General features: G+C 44.3%; 1 protein-coding gene across 9 annotated transcripts in view; it reads right to left on the reverse strand.

The window, feature by feature from the left end:
* LOC102448373 (transient receptor potential cation channel subfamily V member 6-like) overlaps nucleotides 1–17,129 on the reverse strand; it is a 98,093-nt gene that overhangs the window by 44,286 nt on the left and 36,678 nt on the right. For 5 of the 9 annotated variants that reach the window (XM_075903092.1, XM_075903066.1, XM_075903108.1 and 2 more), the window contains 2 exons: nucleotides 3,877–3,974; nucleotides 3,515–3,637 (listed from right to left, as the gene is read on the reverse strand). In XM_075903092.1, the coding sequence (XP_075759207.1) occupies nucleotides 3,515–3,637; nucleotides 3,877–3,974 (221 nt within the window). Of the gene's footprint in view, nucleotides 1–264; nucleotides 884–3,514; nucleotides 3,638–3,876; nucleotides 3,975–7,832; nucleotides 7,995–17,129 lie in introns of those variants that run through there. The other 4 variants (XM_075903077.1, XM_075903084.1, XM_075903126.1 and 1 more) reach the window with 3 other exon arrangements.

Genomic DNA, 17,129 nt, shown 5'->3' on the forward strand with positions numbered 1-17,129 from the left:
AATTGATGAAGGTAGAATGTAGTTTTCTAACACTGGTATTAATAAACCCACTATGGAGCATCTAGGCATTATCTCTCTACTGGTAGATGGCTACTCCAACAGCAGCACATCCTCCTAGCACCATGTGAGGTAGTGGGGGTCAATACTGACTCATAGAAAAGAACAAGCCCTAGTGAAGCCATCTCACCATCCCCTGGAGCATATCTCTGTCTTGCACCACACCAGGCCACTAGGTTACGTAGTAACTAGATGGAAAAGCATTACCTATGAGCCAATACCACTTCCTCTGGCACTTCTTTCCTTGGAGGAGGTTTTCCACTCAAAACTTCATGCTGTTAGGAGCAAGGTTCCCTGTAAGCTGCATGCCCGCATGAGTGTGCAGCCCTTTTCTGAGCCCCATGCAGAGGTTCAGAGCTCCAGTGCAAGCAGGGAGTTCATCTGACCAGCAGGGGAGTTGAGGTGGGGCCTCAGCCAGCTCCCTGCCTGCCCTGTACCTGCTCAGCACTCAGGAAAGCCAGGTGCAGGGCTATGTGTGTGCTTGCAAATGCTGAGAGCCTAGAGGGAGGGGACACAGGCTTCTCATGCTGCTCCTGCCTCCAATAGCTTCTACTGGCCGGTTTCAGCCAATAGTAGCTGCCTGTTTTCAGGACAAGCAGAATGCTCATCCCCTGGGCTCACAGCATTCAGTTTAGATTAGAGCAATAAATGTAGCCCCTGCAGCTTCCCTGAGTATGTATAAGAGTTGGAAGGCAGGGACCCTGGCTAAGGAACCTGCTGGGCTGCTGGCTTAGAGCCAGATAAGGTCTCCCAGCCAGAGCCTCTCTCTGGCACCTCAGCCCTCCCTCCTTACCCCAACCCTCTGCCCCCCTTCTGCCCTCCTACCCCATGTAACCCAAACCTTCTACACCCCTGCTCCACCCCCATACACCTTCCCAGACACTGCATCCCCACCTACACCCCTCCTCAGATCACAACCCCCTCCCAGACCTTGCACCCCAATGCGCTATCCCTGGCCACAGCCCAAATTCCTCTGGACCTTCTCCTGCACCCCTGCCCCAGGTCACAACTCCTTCCCAGGCCCTGCACCCCCTCCTCACCCCAGTCCATTGCCACAGGTCACAATCCCCTACTTCACTCCCTCTCACATCCCACACCCTAATCCCTTCCCCCAAGCTCCCTTCTGCACCCAACCTCCATTCCAAACCCCCACACCTCCTCCATTAATATCATGGAAGCGTGTGGCTCTCAACCACTTACCAAATTCCTGGAGTGGTACCCCATCAAAAATTATTGCCCACCCCTGTGCTAATGGCTTACGGTAAGAAAGAAAAAGATTATTTTAACAGAATAATCATTGTTTTGAGTGTTGCAAATATCTAGAAGTCTGATCTTAATGATTTTTTAAAATCCCGTGTTGCTATTTAATACATTGTAAATTGTGTTGCATTAAGGCCAAATCTTTGCTATCTGGTACAGTTCTGACTCTTATGAGTCAGAAGCACCAAGTACTAGGTGTGATGCTAGCAGTTTCATAGAATGAAACCTTATTTTCAAGATCTTTGAAACCTACATCTGTCTGTTAAAAAGGATGATGATACATGTGCTCCAAAGTCTCAAAGGGGTATCCGTGTTAGTCTGTAACTTAAAAAAAGTATAAAAAGAACAAAGGTCCTGTAGCACATTAGGGTACATCTAGACTACAGGATTTTGTTGACAGACGCTTTGTCGACAGATACTGTAGACAAAGTTTCTGTCAACAAAGAGCGTCTAGACTACAGCCAGTTCTGTTGACAAAGCAAGCCGCTTTGTCAACATGACAGTGTAGACAAAAAGGACAGTGTAGATGCAATAACGCTTTCTGTCGACAGAATCTGTCGACAAAAGACATTATTCCTCGTAGAATGAGGTTTCTGTCGACAGAACTCAGCAGCAGTGTAGACGCAGGTATAGTTTTGTGGACAAAAGTCCACTTTTGTCGACAAAACCCTGTAGTCTAGAAACACCCTTAGACTAACAAACATATCTATAGTATCATGAGCTTTTGTTGGCACAAGCCACTTCTTCAGTCAAGGGTAGTATTCATTTTCTTTTTATTTGATTACATATGAAATAATCATAAGCATTGTTCCTTGTTAATTATCCTTTGTTTTAATATATTTTCTTCCATACTAAGGACTACCGTGTATACTCGAGTATAAGCCGAGTTTTTCAGCACATTTTTTGTGCTGAAAAATGCCCCCCTCGGCTTATACTCGAGTCTGCGTCTCGAGAACTGAGGAAAGTGAGTACGCTGGTCAGGTTCTAAGGCATCCAGGTTGTCGTATCTGTCAGGAGGTGTTATTGTTATGGACTGCGCTGTAAATTCATCATCAAAGTATCTCATGTCAATTTCTGAGGTCTGAAAGCTCTATGTATGTGCGATGAACAGCGCACATACATAGGCTTGTTGGCTGCACGGTGACTGCCAGTGATTGGCTTGTCACTGTGCTGTGGGCAGGGGGCGGGTCCGGAGGCAGAAGCGCGGCTCGGCGCAGGCTGAAGAGAAGAGATAAGGTAAGGGGCCTGAATGGAAAGGATAAAATCCTTATGGAAAGCAGGATCTGCCCAGGGATTGTGGAAATATTTTATCCTCTGTGTCGGGGGAATGGTATATGTGGAGAGGGAGTTGCCATCTGCAAGTTTCCCTCAGCTAAAAACACGAAAACAGCTAGGAAGCTGGGACACCTGAGGAAAAGAGCTATGGGGAGCTGATTGAGCTTGGTTGCTGATTGAGCTAAGGTTGTTGTACTTTTAAAGTTACGGTATTTTTGATACCATATTGTTTTTGTTGACCCCCTTTTCCACTTACAGAGCTAGGTTATTGTTTTTCTTTGAAATAAATATTCATGTAATTTTATTGGTATCTATCTTCATTTTTTACATTTACCAGTAGCTGCCTCATTTCCTACCCTAGGCTTATACTCGAGTCAATATTTTTTCCCAGTTCTTTGTGGTAAAATTAGGTGCCTCGGCTTATATTCGGGTCGGCATATACTCGAGTAAAAAAATATATATATATAGAAGGTTTTTGTTTGTACTGGTGGGTGTTTATACTATCTCAATATTGGTGGTACACATAAGAAATTTGAACCCACCCAAAATAAAATTCAACACACCCACAGGTGGAAAAATCTTACAGGGAAGACTGGCTAGGAGTCCAGATATAATTATAAGATCTCAGTTTTTGGGGTGGTGGTTGGGAATAGGATATCGTCCAAAGATAAAATGATCCTCCAAATGCACCTTCTTTTAAAGGTAAGCGGCACAATTGGAGATCTGTTGGGAACACCCAGCTGAAAATGGGTTGCTGAAAATGCAGTTAAGGGACAGTAAAATATGACTCCTTTGAGCAGACCATTTTTTAAAGGGCACCTTGTAATCTGGACATAAATCTAACAGAACCTCAGATACTGTGCCGTATCTCCCAGCCATTCTGGCAGCCTCAGCCTATGTCTATTCATCTTGCCATTCTTACCTGCATAGAATTCTGATGTCATTGCTTCATTAACAAGCTCTGGAGCTGCATCTATCAGAATCTGTGCAGCCTCCACACGGTCGTACAAGGCAGCCACGTGAAGGGCTGTCTCCCCCAACGCACCTGGAGAGAGAGTCACACATATGGGCCATATGATCCTTAGCTTCCCTGATGAGATGAATCTCACTAAGAGTAACACACTCAATCCTCAGGATTTCCTATTCTCATGCAAGAATTTTTTCACTCCAACACGGGCAGGATCATTCTTTGCCTCTGGTTAAGCGGCATTTCCAGTGTCCAGATTCTCAGTCCCAAGGTGCCCTCTCCTTACAGCTATCCCAGAGCTGGGCAGCACACCCTACCTCTTTGATGCAGGTCACAAGCACGGCACGTGAGCAGGTTCTGGATGGTTTGGATATCATTTTCCTTGGTGGCCCGAAGCAGAGGAGACTCCCAGATCCTACAAGAGAAATCACCAGATTAGAGCCTTATCACAACTAAGAGGTTCAGGGTACGTCTAGACTACATGCCTCTGGCGACAGAGGCATGTAGATTAGGCTACCCGACAGAGTAAAATGAAGCGGCGATTTAAATAATCGCCGCTTCATTTAAATTTACATGGCTGACGCGTTGAGCCGACAAACAGCTGATCAGCTGTTTGTCGGCTCAGCGCGATAGTCTGGACGCTCCCCTGCCGACATCAAAGGGAGCTGTCGACAACCCAGGTATGCCTCATCCTGGGTTGTCGACAGCTCCCTTTGATGTCGGCAGGGGAGTGTCCAGACTATCGCGCTGAGCCGACAAACAGCTGATCAGCTGTTTGTCGGCTCAACGCGTCAGCCATGTAAATTTAAATGAAGCGGCGATTATTTAAATCGCCGCTTCATTTTACTCTGTCGGGTAGCCTAATCTACATGCCTCTGTCGCCAGAGGCATGTAGTCTAGACGTACCCCAAGACTAAACATTTTTTTCCACGTCAGCATATCAGTCAAAAACAGGGATGCAGAATTTTATTACATCTTAAAAATGCCTAAGAACACTAGACAGGCACATGCATGAATATTCATTTTCTATAAGGTCAATCTCTGCATAGCCAAGGGAATTGTAGTCCAATTTTTAAAAAATGTTTGTAAACCTAATAAAAATGTCATATAGGAAACAGAATTCTGACTCCACTGGTAATTTATTATTACAGATTGGCTGCATTTAGACCAGCAAGTTTTTGCGCAAAAGCAGCCACTTTTGCGGAAAAACTTGCCAGCTGTCTACACTGGCTGCTTGAATTTCCGCAAGAACACTGACGATCCGATGTAAGATTGTCAGTGTTCTTCCGCAAATACTATGATGCTCCCATTGGGGAAAAAGCCCTCTTGCGCAAATGTATTTGCGCAAGAGGGCCAGTGTAAACAGCTCAGGACTGTTTTGTGCAAAAAAGCCCCAATGGCGAAAATGGCGATCGGGGCTTTCTTGCGCAAAACTGCATCTAGATTGGCATGGATGCTTTTCCGCAAAAAGTGCTTTTGCACAAAAGCGTCCGTGTCAACCTAGACGCTCTTTTCCGCAAATGCTTTTAACGGAAAAACTCTTCCGTTAAAAGCATTTGCTGAAAATCACGCCCGTCTCGACATATAAATATTATAGACATAATGGCTAACTCTTAAATAGAAATTGTTAATATTGGGAAATTGTAAAATAAGAAGTTAATTCCCACTAATTTCCCCACACCCAGCCTACAGCATTGTCATAACTGAACATGCATGCAGCATTTCAATATCTTCCTTGAAATTGTAAAATGCTATATTTCCATTTCAGATTCACTAGCAGATTTCTATAGCCACTAGTGATTATAGACCAGTGTACACTGGATCAGTGATTCTTATGAAAGCAGAGAGTTAACATTCTCATTGTTCTCTGACACATATAGGTACACAATCCTGTGTAACGCTTTGGGCATAACTGTAATTTCACATTGGTTTTAAAACAGGTGTAATTCCACTGATTTCAATGCAGTCATTCTAGATTCACACACTTACAACATGTCTTCACTACCTGCTGGAACAACAGACAGTGACTGAACCAGAGGGGAACACACTGCCTTTGACACTGGTACTCCACCAGAACGAGATGTGTAGGTGGAATCAACTGGAGAGCATTAGCTTTTAACTTACCTCCCAGTAAAAATACAGTGGTAAGTAGATCTAAGTACATTGACTTCAACTACGTTATTCATGCAGCCAAAGTTGCTTAACTGATATTGATTGCCCATAGAAGTGGATAGGAGGCCTTATAAATTAGAGGAGAAGCAGGACCTTTGAATGTGGGTGAGAGTAGAATACAAAGTGGACTAGGGAGAGAAATATAGCACAGAATTCAGGTGCTCTAGGCAAGCAGAAAAGCAAGTGGAATCTGTTGTTTTAAGTAGGAAAAGCTAAAACAGTGCTATAAAACTGAGCAGATATCCCCTCAACATCACTGGCAAGCACTTTGGGACAATCAAAGAGGAAATACACTAGAAATCTACCCAGTTATCACACTGAGGTCACTGCATGCCAGAACAAGTCTTTGGGAGTTTCCTCAGCGCTCTGTGCATGCTCATACAGTGCAGGCATGATTGATAAAGCTTATAGGCTTCCCCCCCCCCCCCCCCACAAGAATGTCTCAGCATTTTGATGAAAAAGAGTTCCAACTAACAGGAGAGAGGTTGAACAGCAGAGGATGGAACACTTCATAGGAGGGTACTGTGGGCTTGATCTGTATCATGTTAGGGTACGTCTACACTAGCCCCCTAGATCGAGCTAGGGAAGCTAATGAGGGCGACCAGAATTGCAAATCAAGCCCAGGATTTAAATATCCCGCTCTTGATTCGCGTGTTCCCAGCTAGTCGACATTTTAGAAATTGACTAGCCCGAAGTAACTGCCCCCTTCTACGGTGAAACGGGCTTCTGATTTAAAGCCCTAAATCCAATTAGGTGGTATTCCTTCTGCAATGAGGTTTACCACCTAATTTGAATTAGGGGCTTTAAATCGGAATCCCGTTTCACTGCCGTGTGTACACACGGGTAGTTACTTCGGGCTAGTCAATTTCTAAAATGGCAACCGGCCAGGAACATGCAAATCAAGAGCGGGATATTTAAATCCCGGGCTTGATTTGCAATTCCGGTTGCCCTCATTAGCCTCCCTAGATCGATCTAGGGGGCTAGTGTAGATCTACCCTTAGTGTTATGGTGAAAAAAAATTATTCATAACATAAAACAAAACAGAGAAGCCCCGAGAAAATAGATTATGTTAAACAAACCTACACTGGGCAGAGTGGAGTGGCCTGGCCCCATAGATTTTTTTTCCATATTGAATTTCTATTACTGTGTAAGACTGCACTTTCCAACTCCACATATCTGCTCCCTGGAGGCTTGTTCTGATCTGAAGAAGTGAGTCTGACCTATGAAAGCTCATCATCTAATAAACCATCTGTGATGGCGAGTTGGAGGTTCCCTTGGCTCCTGCACCCCTGTAGTGGCATGAACAGACTCTGCCAGCCAGTGGAATTGAGGGAGTTTATTGCTTCTCCAAGATACAGCACAGTATAGATGTAATCTGGTTACAGGAGCCAGGGCTAGGAGGCTCCAGGCTCCTCTTGAGATGGGGGGTGACTGGGCCTCTACAATCCTAGCCCCCTCCTAAGACTGTGCTCCCCATGCTTTCCGGACAGCAACTGCCTCTCTTCCCTGGCCCTGCCCCCCACCCAGGTGCTGGTCTCCCGCCTTCCTTCCTTTGTCTCTCTCCCTGGGAGGCTGAGCCTAGATGTCTGGGTTAATACACATTCAGGAGAGTCAGTGAGAATCTCACGTCACAGCTCAGGGGGACCCCGGGTTACAGAGCAGACAGCACCCCCACTACACCACACCATCTTGTTAGTCTTTAAAGTGCTACATGACTGCTTTTTTTGTTTTGCAGGATACAAGTAACTCATGCTAGCAAAACAATGACAGAATACTAATATTTTGTGTTTAAAGAGTGCCTTACTCTGACACGGCATTCAAGGTGCTTTATGAAAATATGCATGTAATATAAACACAACATAACTGAGAGATGCTTTATGCATGAAAATACATGTAATGTATCATTGGAAAGGTGCCAGACGTGTCTGTATTTCATATTTGGGTCACTCCCATCACTGACACTTCAGGGACTACAATGGAAAAGCCAGACAAGGCTTGACGGTCCATCAGCTAGCACAATGGACTGTGAAAAGGCTTGCTCTTCCTGTGAATGTTCTATAATGCTACTGACTCACTGAAGCCTTGATCACCTAATACTAACCTGTATCTTGGCCTGCTGAATAGTTTCACAGGGATCTGAGGGGCGTCAAATGAAGGGTTCTTGTCTTGTGGAAATTCCATATAAGCCGGGGAAGGAAAACAATGGTTGTCTTCAGCTTGCCTTTCCTTTGCCTCCCCACCCCAAAGCAATACTTGTAAACACCTGGAAACAAAAGAATTGTAGTGGGGAACAAGGAGAGAAGAACTTCTGGATCCAGAGTAAAGAATTAACTGATCTGTGAAGGACCCTACCAGAAACTATTTACTATTTACCAGGTTGAGAAATCATTATTTATAACCAGTTTTTAGTGAATCTAGCTTAGATTGTGTGCTTTGTATTATTTTCTTAGTAACCTGCTTTCTTCTGTTTGCTACCACTTGCCTACTTAAAATATACCTTTTCATAGATATTAAACATATTTCTGGTTGATAATACACCCTGTTTATATTCTAATAGGGGAAAGGGTGGGAGGCGGCTCTGCATACTTTACTTCACAATGAGGAAGGAGACAAAATTCATATATCATTAAATGGTCCATTTCAGGATCCTGACCAAAGGAAGAAAGGAGAGCAGTAAAATACACACCCTGGACTTCAGAAAAGCAGACTTTGACTCCCTCAGAGAACTGATGGGCAGGATCCCCTGGGATACTAACATGAAGAGGGAAGGAGTCCAGGAGAGCTGGCAGTATTTTAAAGAAGCCTTATTGAAGGCACAGGAACAAACCATCTTGCCAAGGTTTTACAAGAAAGGTTTCTACAGACATGTTAGCAATAAGAGGGTGGTCCGGGAAGGTGTGGCACCTTTACTAGATGAAGGAGGTGACCTAGTGACAGATGATGTAGGAAAAGATGAAGTACTCAATGCTTTTTTTGCTCTGTCTTCACAGACAAGGTCAGCTACAAGGGGACCCCTTCCAGCATCCGGTACTCCTCCTTCTATGAGGACCAAGGGAAACCAATGGAAGCGTGTGCTCCTGTCAGCCTCCGACTGTGTGGACGTGACCACAACTCAGCTGGAGTTGCATACCCTAAGCCGATCTGCTAGGTCTAGTATAGACCAGGCCTTAGAGATACCACCCGAACATTTCTAAGCAGATAGTAAAATCTCTGCAAAACCCAAAATACAGCCTCATAGAAATATAACTTGTGAGTCACCAGCCTGCAAGCTACATCATTTTCTGCAGCTGTCTGAGGAGTCATAGTGTGCTCCTGTGAAATGAAGTGCACATGCTTCCATCTGCCCCAATGCTTTGCCAGTGCCCCGTACTCCTGATCTACAGTCACCCCATTATCTCAGCAGTTGGGGAAGAAGAGAGACTTTTCCCCACGAAGTAGGCAGGAAGGCATTAAATGGGAAGACGATAGAAGACAGACCTCTCCCAAGCAGCCTGGTAAAGGCTGTGAAGTTCATAGGGAAGTGACTCCTCCTTTGAAGAGATGAATTCTGGAATGTGTGCATGTGAGTAGGAGCAAACAGTAGTGGGGAGCAGTGCCACAGAAGAAAAACAAATATCTGTTTCATGTTGCAAAAATAATGGTTGTTAAGTTACAGATTCTAAAGCCAGACTGGACAACTGTGATCACGTAGGGGCATGGAATAGGTGCCATATGATGAGAGATTAATAAGACTGGGGCTTTTCATCTTAGAAAAGAAGAGACTAAAGGGGGTTATGAAAGAGGTCTGCAAAATCATGACTGGTGTGGAGAAAATAAATAAGGAAAAGTTATTTACTTGTCCCAATAATACAAGAACTTGGGGGTCACCAAATGAAATTAATACGTAACAGCTTTAAAACAAAGAAAAGGAAGTATTTTTGTATATAACACAGTCAACCTGTGGAACTCTCAGCCAGAAGACTTTAACAGGGTTAAAAAAAACCCTAGATACATTCATTAATGGCTATTAGCCAAGATAGGCAGGGATCGTGTCCCTAACCTCTGTTTGTCAGAAGCTGGCAATGGGTAACAGAGGGTGGGGTGGGATCACATGATGACTGTCTATTCTGTTCATTCCCTCTGGGGGCACCTAGTACTGGCCACTGTTGGCAGACAGGATACTGGGCTAGATGGACCTTTAGTCTGACCCAGTATGTCTGTTCTTATGTTCTAAATCCTTTTCAACTAAACCAATCATCTTAAAAATTGCCAGTGATGGAGAATCCACCACAAACTTTGGTGAAATGTTCCAGTGATTAATTGCTCTCACTGGTAAAACATATACCTTATTGCCAGTCTGAATTTGTCTAGATTAAACTTGCAGCCTGCTCGAAAGATTATTTTCCTTTCCTCGGGATATTCCAGGAGGGCCTTAGAATATCTGTCCAGACCATGCTAGACTTGTCTAGAGTCATATCTATTGCCGAATCTAACACCAATTCAGGTGTATGTTCCAACTGATGGAGCTTCCATCGCTTCCTTTGGAGAGATTCCTCTAAAGCCTGATAGATACCTCATTGTAAGAAATATATCTTGATATCCAGACTTAATTGGCTCCCTTTTCTTGTTTACTTATTATTATCTGTTTATACCCCCATAGGTCCTCCTACACAATTCTTTTTGCTTTTCAGCTTATATAACTATTAAATAACCTGTACCTATTACTTATGCACCCTAATAGCCATTATGTTTCCTATAATAATACAGGTCAAACCTCCCTTGTCCGGCACTATTGGGACCTGAGTGGTCCAGAACTACGGAGTTTGCTGGACAAGGGGAGGTCAGGTTCTGCTCCTGGCTGGGACCGCACTCCATGATGCCTGCCCCACTGCTTGCAGCCCCAGCCAGAGCTGCATTCCCCTACCGCACCAGTACTGAACAGGAGCCAGTGTCCTTATCTCCAGCCCCAACTGAGGCTGCATCCTCCATGGCATCGCCCTGGGCTGCATGCCCAACTGCTGGCCCCGCTGACTCCAGCCCTGGCTGGGGCTCTCTGGTTCAGCAATATTCCTGGTCCTGCTGGACCATGGATGTTGCCGGACCAGAGAGTCCCGGATTTTAGAGGTTCAACCTGTATATGTCTTTAAAGTGCTGCATGGTCCTGTCTTTTGTTTCAGCAAGACCAGACTAACACGGCTACATCTCTATTACTAAGAACAAGATAACGTATCAAAACCTGCCTGCTAAAAGAATATCCGGAATTATCCAACTTCTTCTAAGCAAGTGCCGCCAAATCCTTGAGCTCCTCCAGTACAGACTTTCTAGACTCCACTACCTGAGAGAGTTGCACACTTGGCCCAAAGGACCTCTCAGCCATATACTGAGGCTCCCGCAGAAACTAAAGACCATTGCAAATCTTGCCAGCTGCCATTGTGAGTGAAAGACAAGTTTCTTTGACCTCCCTTCTCTACCATAAATATTATCAATGTGTGTATATGTGGGCGGGTATGTGTTTATACAATTAAAATTAAATCCCAAAACAAGACACTTCACTGCACATACTTCCCCCCAGGGAGAGGATGAGAAAAAACACATGACAATGTTAGTTGTGTTTCATAATGTGCTACCAGAAGGCACTCAGATGCTGTGATGATGAGTGCGGTATAAGGAGCTATATGAAATAAAACAATGACAGCTGAAGATTTGCCGGCATCTGCTGCTTTAGTATAAAGGAGGTTAATGAATCAGAGCCAAAACATATTTGACTGGCTCCATAGGGGACTCATTCATGATAACAGAGGCCATAACTGTTCACCCAGTTCAACAAGCAACAAATGTTCAGATTTCAGATGTTCAGAGCAAATTGGGGGATCTGCAAAGGTCAGCTCCCATCAACATACTTAGCATGGCTCCTAGTGAGTGGTTCAGGGAAAGAAGACATCTCCCAATCAAGATACCCCCAGTATGATTCTTACTGACTCAGCTCAGAGTGGAGATGTTTCCCAGCTGAGACAAGCCCCAACATGGTTCCTAATTACTTGGTTCAAAAGGGAGGTTCCTTTTCAATCCCAGCCTGTAGCCCCAGCCAGTCTGCTTGTTTGAGATTATTGGGTGGTGGGAGAGGGCTCTACTAAAAGTCATCTACACTACAAGGTTTTTGCAAAAAAACCAGCCTTTTTTGCACAAAAACCGGTGGAGCGTCCACACCTCAAGTATGTTTTTGTGCAAGAAAATTGACAGAACAGAGGGCTTCCCCATGAGGAATAACTCCTTTTTGCGCAAAAAGGCAGGTATGGACACTCTGGAGGGGTTTTTGCACAAGAAACCCCTATTGGAAAAAGCACAGGTGCTCTAATGGCCATTCTGTTAATGGCCATCAGAGCTTTCTTGTGCAAGAGTGTCCATGCAGTGTGGATGCTATGCTCTTGTAGTAAAAACTAAGCGTGCTTCTTCCCCTCCATTGCTTAAGCTAGAAACAGCACGTATCATTTAGCTGATTGCGCATGTCTTAGAAGCTGCTAAACTTTCTGCCAGGGAACTGAGTAAACTTGCAGTGACCAATCACGTTGCGACACGCTGACCATAAAGAATGTGAAATCTATAAAAGTTTCAGCTCAGGCGATGCTCAAGGTCGACCCTGCTTTGAGCACTGAGCTCCTTGGCCGTCCTTGTTTGCAAACAATAAAATAGAGTTGCACCCAGCCTGAAAGTGTGAGGCAAATTGAACTAGCCTCCAGGGGACAAAACTAGCAATTTATGCAACAAATTTGGCGAGCCAGCCAGGAGATACCCCTTGGACTACTCCGGAGTCGGATGACAAGACCGTCGTAGGTGATCGTGAAGTGTTTGAGTCCGTCACGACACCGAAAGCGTGAGTGGGGACATCCGGAAAGTTAAAGGAATCTCCACCAAATGAGTCAACCAGGCTGTGAGGTCCGAAGAGATGGCGCCAGGGTGTTGGCGGAGTAAGTATACATATTCCCTGTGTCTTTTGTGGTTGTTAGTCCTGGGACTCTTGCGTTCAGCACATAGGTCTGAACATTGTACTCAGCATTTGGGGCTGAGAAGTTGACACAAAGGGTTCGGGTCACTCCCGGGTAGAAACTCCACAACCCCATTGGGATGCATGCTGCGCAATTTCAGTAAATTTAAGAGTGATATCAGGATTAAGATAACAAAAGATGATTTAATTAAGTTCTGTCAGCTAGAGTGGCCAACCTTTGGGATAGGCTGGCCAGATACAGGGTCTTTTAATGTAAATCTAGCTGCCTCTGTGCATGGTGTTGTTACTCGAGATGGGCACTGGGATCAGTTCCCATATATTGATTGTTAGTTGAATCACACGCAGAGGTGACCTGCGTGGCTGCTGAAGTGCAGTATAGGAGCTTGTAAGGTTGTGATAGCAAAAACTAAGGCCACGGGAGGCAAGAGTGCATGCCCCAAGGTTTTAAATGATTCTGGTAGTGAAGTTGATCTGACTCAAGGCAGGCGTAGAAAAACTCCCGTGGTGGAGCAACATGAGGAGGGGAAGGAAGAAGGCGAAGCAAGCTACCTGTATGTAAACCCCTCCTCACAAAGATTGGAAATAATATGCTGAACCATGCCTTTGTTGTTTCATCTGCATGCCCAGTTGCCCTTCTGGGGCGAGATATGCTAACTAAGCTGCAGGCTGAAATTTTCTTCCATGGTGATCAGATTGTAGTGCAGCTGCCGGTGAAACAAGGCTCTTCCCCCTTTAGCACCCCAGTTTTGGGGGTGCTCAAAGCAGATGGCACCTCGTATAGATTAGTGCAGGACCTGAGGGATGTAAATAAGAAGGTTCTTGTGGATCACCCTGTGGTCCCAAATCCACACACCATTTTAACACAAGTTCCGGCAGATGCAAAGGTGTTCTCAGTGTTGGATTTAAAAGATGCTTTCTTCTCTATCCCTTTGCATAAAGACAGTTGGAAACTATTTGCCTTTGAGTGGGAGGACCCAGATACCCATGACAAAACTCAGTTGTTGTGGACTGTGTTGCCCCAGGGTTTTGTATCAGCTCCCCATATCTTTGGGATCACATTGCAGAAAGACTTGGAAAACTAGAAAAGGGTAACGGAGTCCCTGTTGAATGCCCTAGGGAAAAAGGGATGTATAGTTTCACAAGAAAAGGCCCAAATATGCCAGCCAAAGGTCACCTTTTTAGGCTATGAGATTGAAAAGGGAGTGCGGGCTTTGAGCAAGGATCGAATCCAAGCAACTTCAGGAGATTCTCAAGCCTTTCTTAGCAAATAGATAACGACAGCCTCTCCGGCTGGAATTGCAGGCAACCCAAGAATGTTTCACAACACATGAGTGGGGGCCGTCCAGAGAAAAAAACATAAACATTTAAAACCTTTCCCTCACACGCCGTTATAATTGGCTTGAGGGCATAGGAGAAGGTAACTTAAAAGCCACCCTAATGTCAACCAGTAGAAATTGAATTTGAAGATGTAATCTCTAGAAGCTAAATATGCCCTAACAAGGAGACACATTCTGCAACATAAATCTCCTTACAGAGCATGAGCAAGTGATCCACCCCAGAATCAGCAGCATAGATCAACTGCTGCAGCATGGATGTTATGAAAACCCTATACTGAGAAGTTTTAAATTAGTAATTGCTGACTGCAATAATACACATTCGGATTTACATACTGAAAAGAATTAGGAGGTGTGGGGGCTAATTAGAAAGCCCACTCTCCTTACCAAATTAATACTGGATAAACTTGTGTCATTGGAAAAGTCATTTAGAAGGAATAAGGAAAGTAAGATAGACACTGGAAAGTTACTAGGAATGAGAAACGTTTTCTTTGGAAGAACGAAGCAAGTGATTTGAAGGTATGCGAAGGTGAGAGGTAACTCTGTGGGAAAGTGGAAAGGATTAAGCGATTGTTGTAATATGTGAAGGGAAACCTGCTTTAAAAATGACTCCGTGTTTCTTGCAGCCTCTTTCGATAATCCAGGCAAAGAAACAACAATCACATTTAACTATTTGGCTACAGACACTTTGTTAAATCTGCAAAAGGAAAATAAGGAATTCGTTTGACACTTAACTGGTTAACTGTATAAAAGAATGAAATCTATATATTCAATCCTTAAGGTTAAATTTATTCTTTAAGAAAAATCATTGTTTTAAGAATCCAAGCCCTGAAACTTCACTGTGTCTCTGTTCAAGGCTGAGTTGATAACACTTTTGGCTTGCTTTCAGATCCAAGGTTGTGTGTGTCTGCAAACTGCCTGTCTGTTGTGGAAGGGAGGGGGGCACTGTCCCCCATAAGTAAGCCTGTAACATTGCATGTGATTCTTTTCAGGAAAAGAAAACCGTTTTGCTTGCTGGAATAGTAACTAGCAAACACCTTGTTCTAAGAAAGTTTTTGTAGCAGTAAATCATTTGAAGCTTCACATTTAAAAAAAAGTCTGGTCTGCAGTACAAGAGGGAAACTGAGGCATGCCACTGTTGGGGAGGGCTAGCAACTCTGAGGTAATTCAAGGGAGTGGAAGGTCACGAGTACCGATGAAGCGCCCTTGTTCTCAGAAAATTGCAGCTCACTCGCACATGGAAGTGGTAATGAACTAGCTATAACCGGTTCCCCCAACAGATCTTAGGCAGTATTTTAAGTTATAATGGGCCACCCCGACGGGGGTAGAAATGTTTTCTTGTCTTTCAGATCATCAGAAAGCGCTGGTGCCAGCTGAAGAAAAACAACAAACACATGGTTCTGTGTCATGACATAATAAGTTTGTGTTCTGTCCAAGTTTGTCCTGTGTGTCTTAATTGTAATACGTATTGCGAATATTGTTGTGTGTAGAAAATTGTTTTTTTAATGAAGGATAATTTGAGTAAAGCAGAAGCATGAATTTAAACAAAATTAATAATTGGGCCCAATCAATTAGCAACTCTAAATTCAGTAAAAAGATAATAGTTTGGTAAGTGTTTAAGCTAGGAAAATGTTAATGTCTCCACAGGTGAACAAAAAAAAGAACTGGAAGGAAGCAAGGAGTGCATCACGTGAACAGAAGAATGGGATATGCATTGCTAACTTGCCCTCATTTAGATATCATCAACCAGGACTTTAAGGACAAAATAGAGCCTCCCAATTGTGCATCATGCCCTGAACAGACCCCTGTCCCAGAACCAGGACAACTGTCACTGGATCCTTACCTTGATGATGTTCCACACTGGTATAGACCATCTGTGTGCTAGACTGGCTAATCAAATTGGCAAATGCCTGATTAGGCAATGACAAGGCTTAGCAGATACCATCGCAGATTGGTTTGAGCCTGGAAACTCTGTCAGCAACACTTATGTCATAGCACAGAAATTGTATGAGAATCCAGGCTGGTAGATGCAGTAATATCCAGTGCCCGTAAAGACCTAGACACCAGCCAAGCTAATCAAGTGATCCTAAATAGTTTGAAAGATCTGTCCAGCTCTGTGTCCACTTCACTAGACATAACCAGATATTTGGACCAGTGACTCATTGGATTGTTAATTAATGGAACTAAATTAAAGAAATTAGAAGGCCAGTTTTTAAAAATAGGATAAGCCTTAGCCACTACCACTCAGCCCTTATGGTGATGAGTCCCCATCTCTCCCGTGCCTACCCATGGGAGTGGGGAAGTAGAAAATCCATGAGGACCCAAAGGCCCACCTGTACAGGGGCTTATAGATAAAATAAAGGGCATTGCTTATTCTGAAGGTGTGGGAGCCTCCCTATACCCAAGGATTGTTGCACCCACTTTGATAAGGAAATTTTATGTACCTGCCCATTTAACATCATGACGAATCTGCCTAGGTTTGATGTGGTTGTCTCAGAGAAACAAAAACATCAAGCTGGTCCAAATGAACGGTACCTATTGGTGTTTGACTACCCAGACAGATCACTCCACCCTGCCCCTCTACATATCCGTCTGTGTGCATAACAGCCCCTCACCAGGAGGCCTGACCATTGATGGAATGTAGCTCTATCGCACTTCAGCACTGGAGGTAACCTCACATGAGATCCTGAGTGGCATGGCAGAAGTAAGTACCAAGAGGAGGGCTTACTGGCCCTGCAGGCAAAGATCGAGGAGTTGGTGGCCAATGCCCAAAGATATATTGGGGCTGGCTGTCTGAGGTACACACAGATAGGGAAGAACTGACTGTTGGCCAATGCTTCTCACTGCAAAAAGATCCCTCCTTCTCGAAATGATCCTACCCCGACTGCTAAGCCTCTCTCTCCTTCTGGTCCTACTTTCCCACCTGTTGGACACCAGAAGAACCAAAATACTAGCACATCACCCTGTAATAACCTCTCCCCTGCATGATGCTGAACCATGACTGTTTCAAGGAAAAGAGGAAAAGTCTGCTCCTCTGACACCGCCAAAGCCCAAAGATTTCTAACTACAAAAGAACTAAAAT

This window comes from Pelodiscus sinensis, chromosome 1 (assembly GCF_049634645.1).
Source record: "Pelodiscus sinensis isolate JC-2024 chromosome 1, ASM4963464v1, whole genome shotgun sequence".
NCBI lineage: Eukaryota > Metazoa > Chordata > Testudines > Trionychidae > Pelodiscus > Pelodiscus sinensis.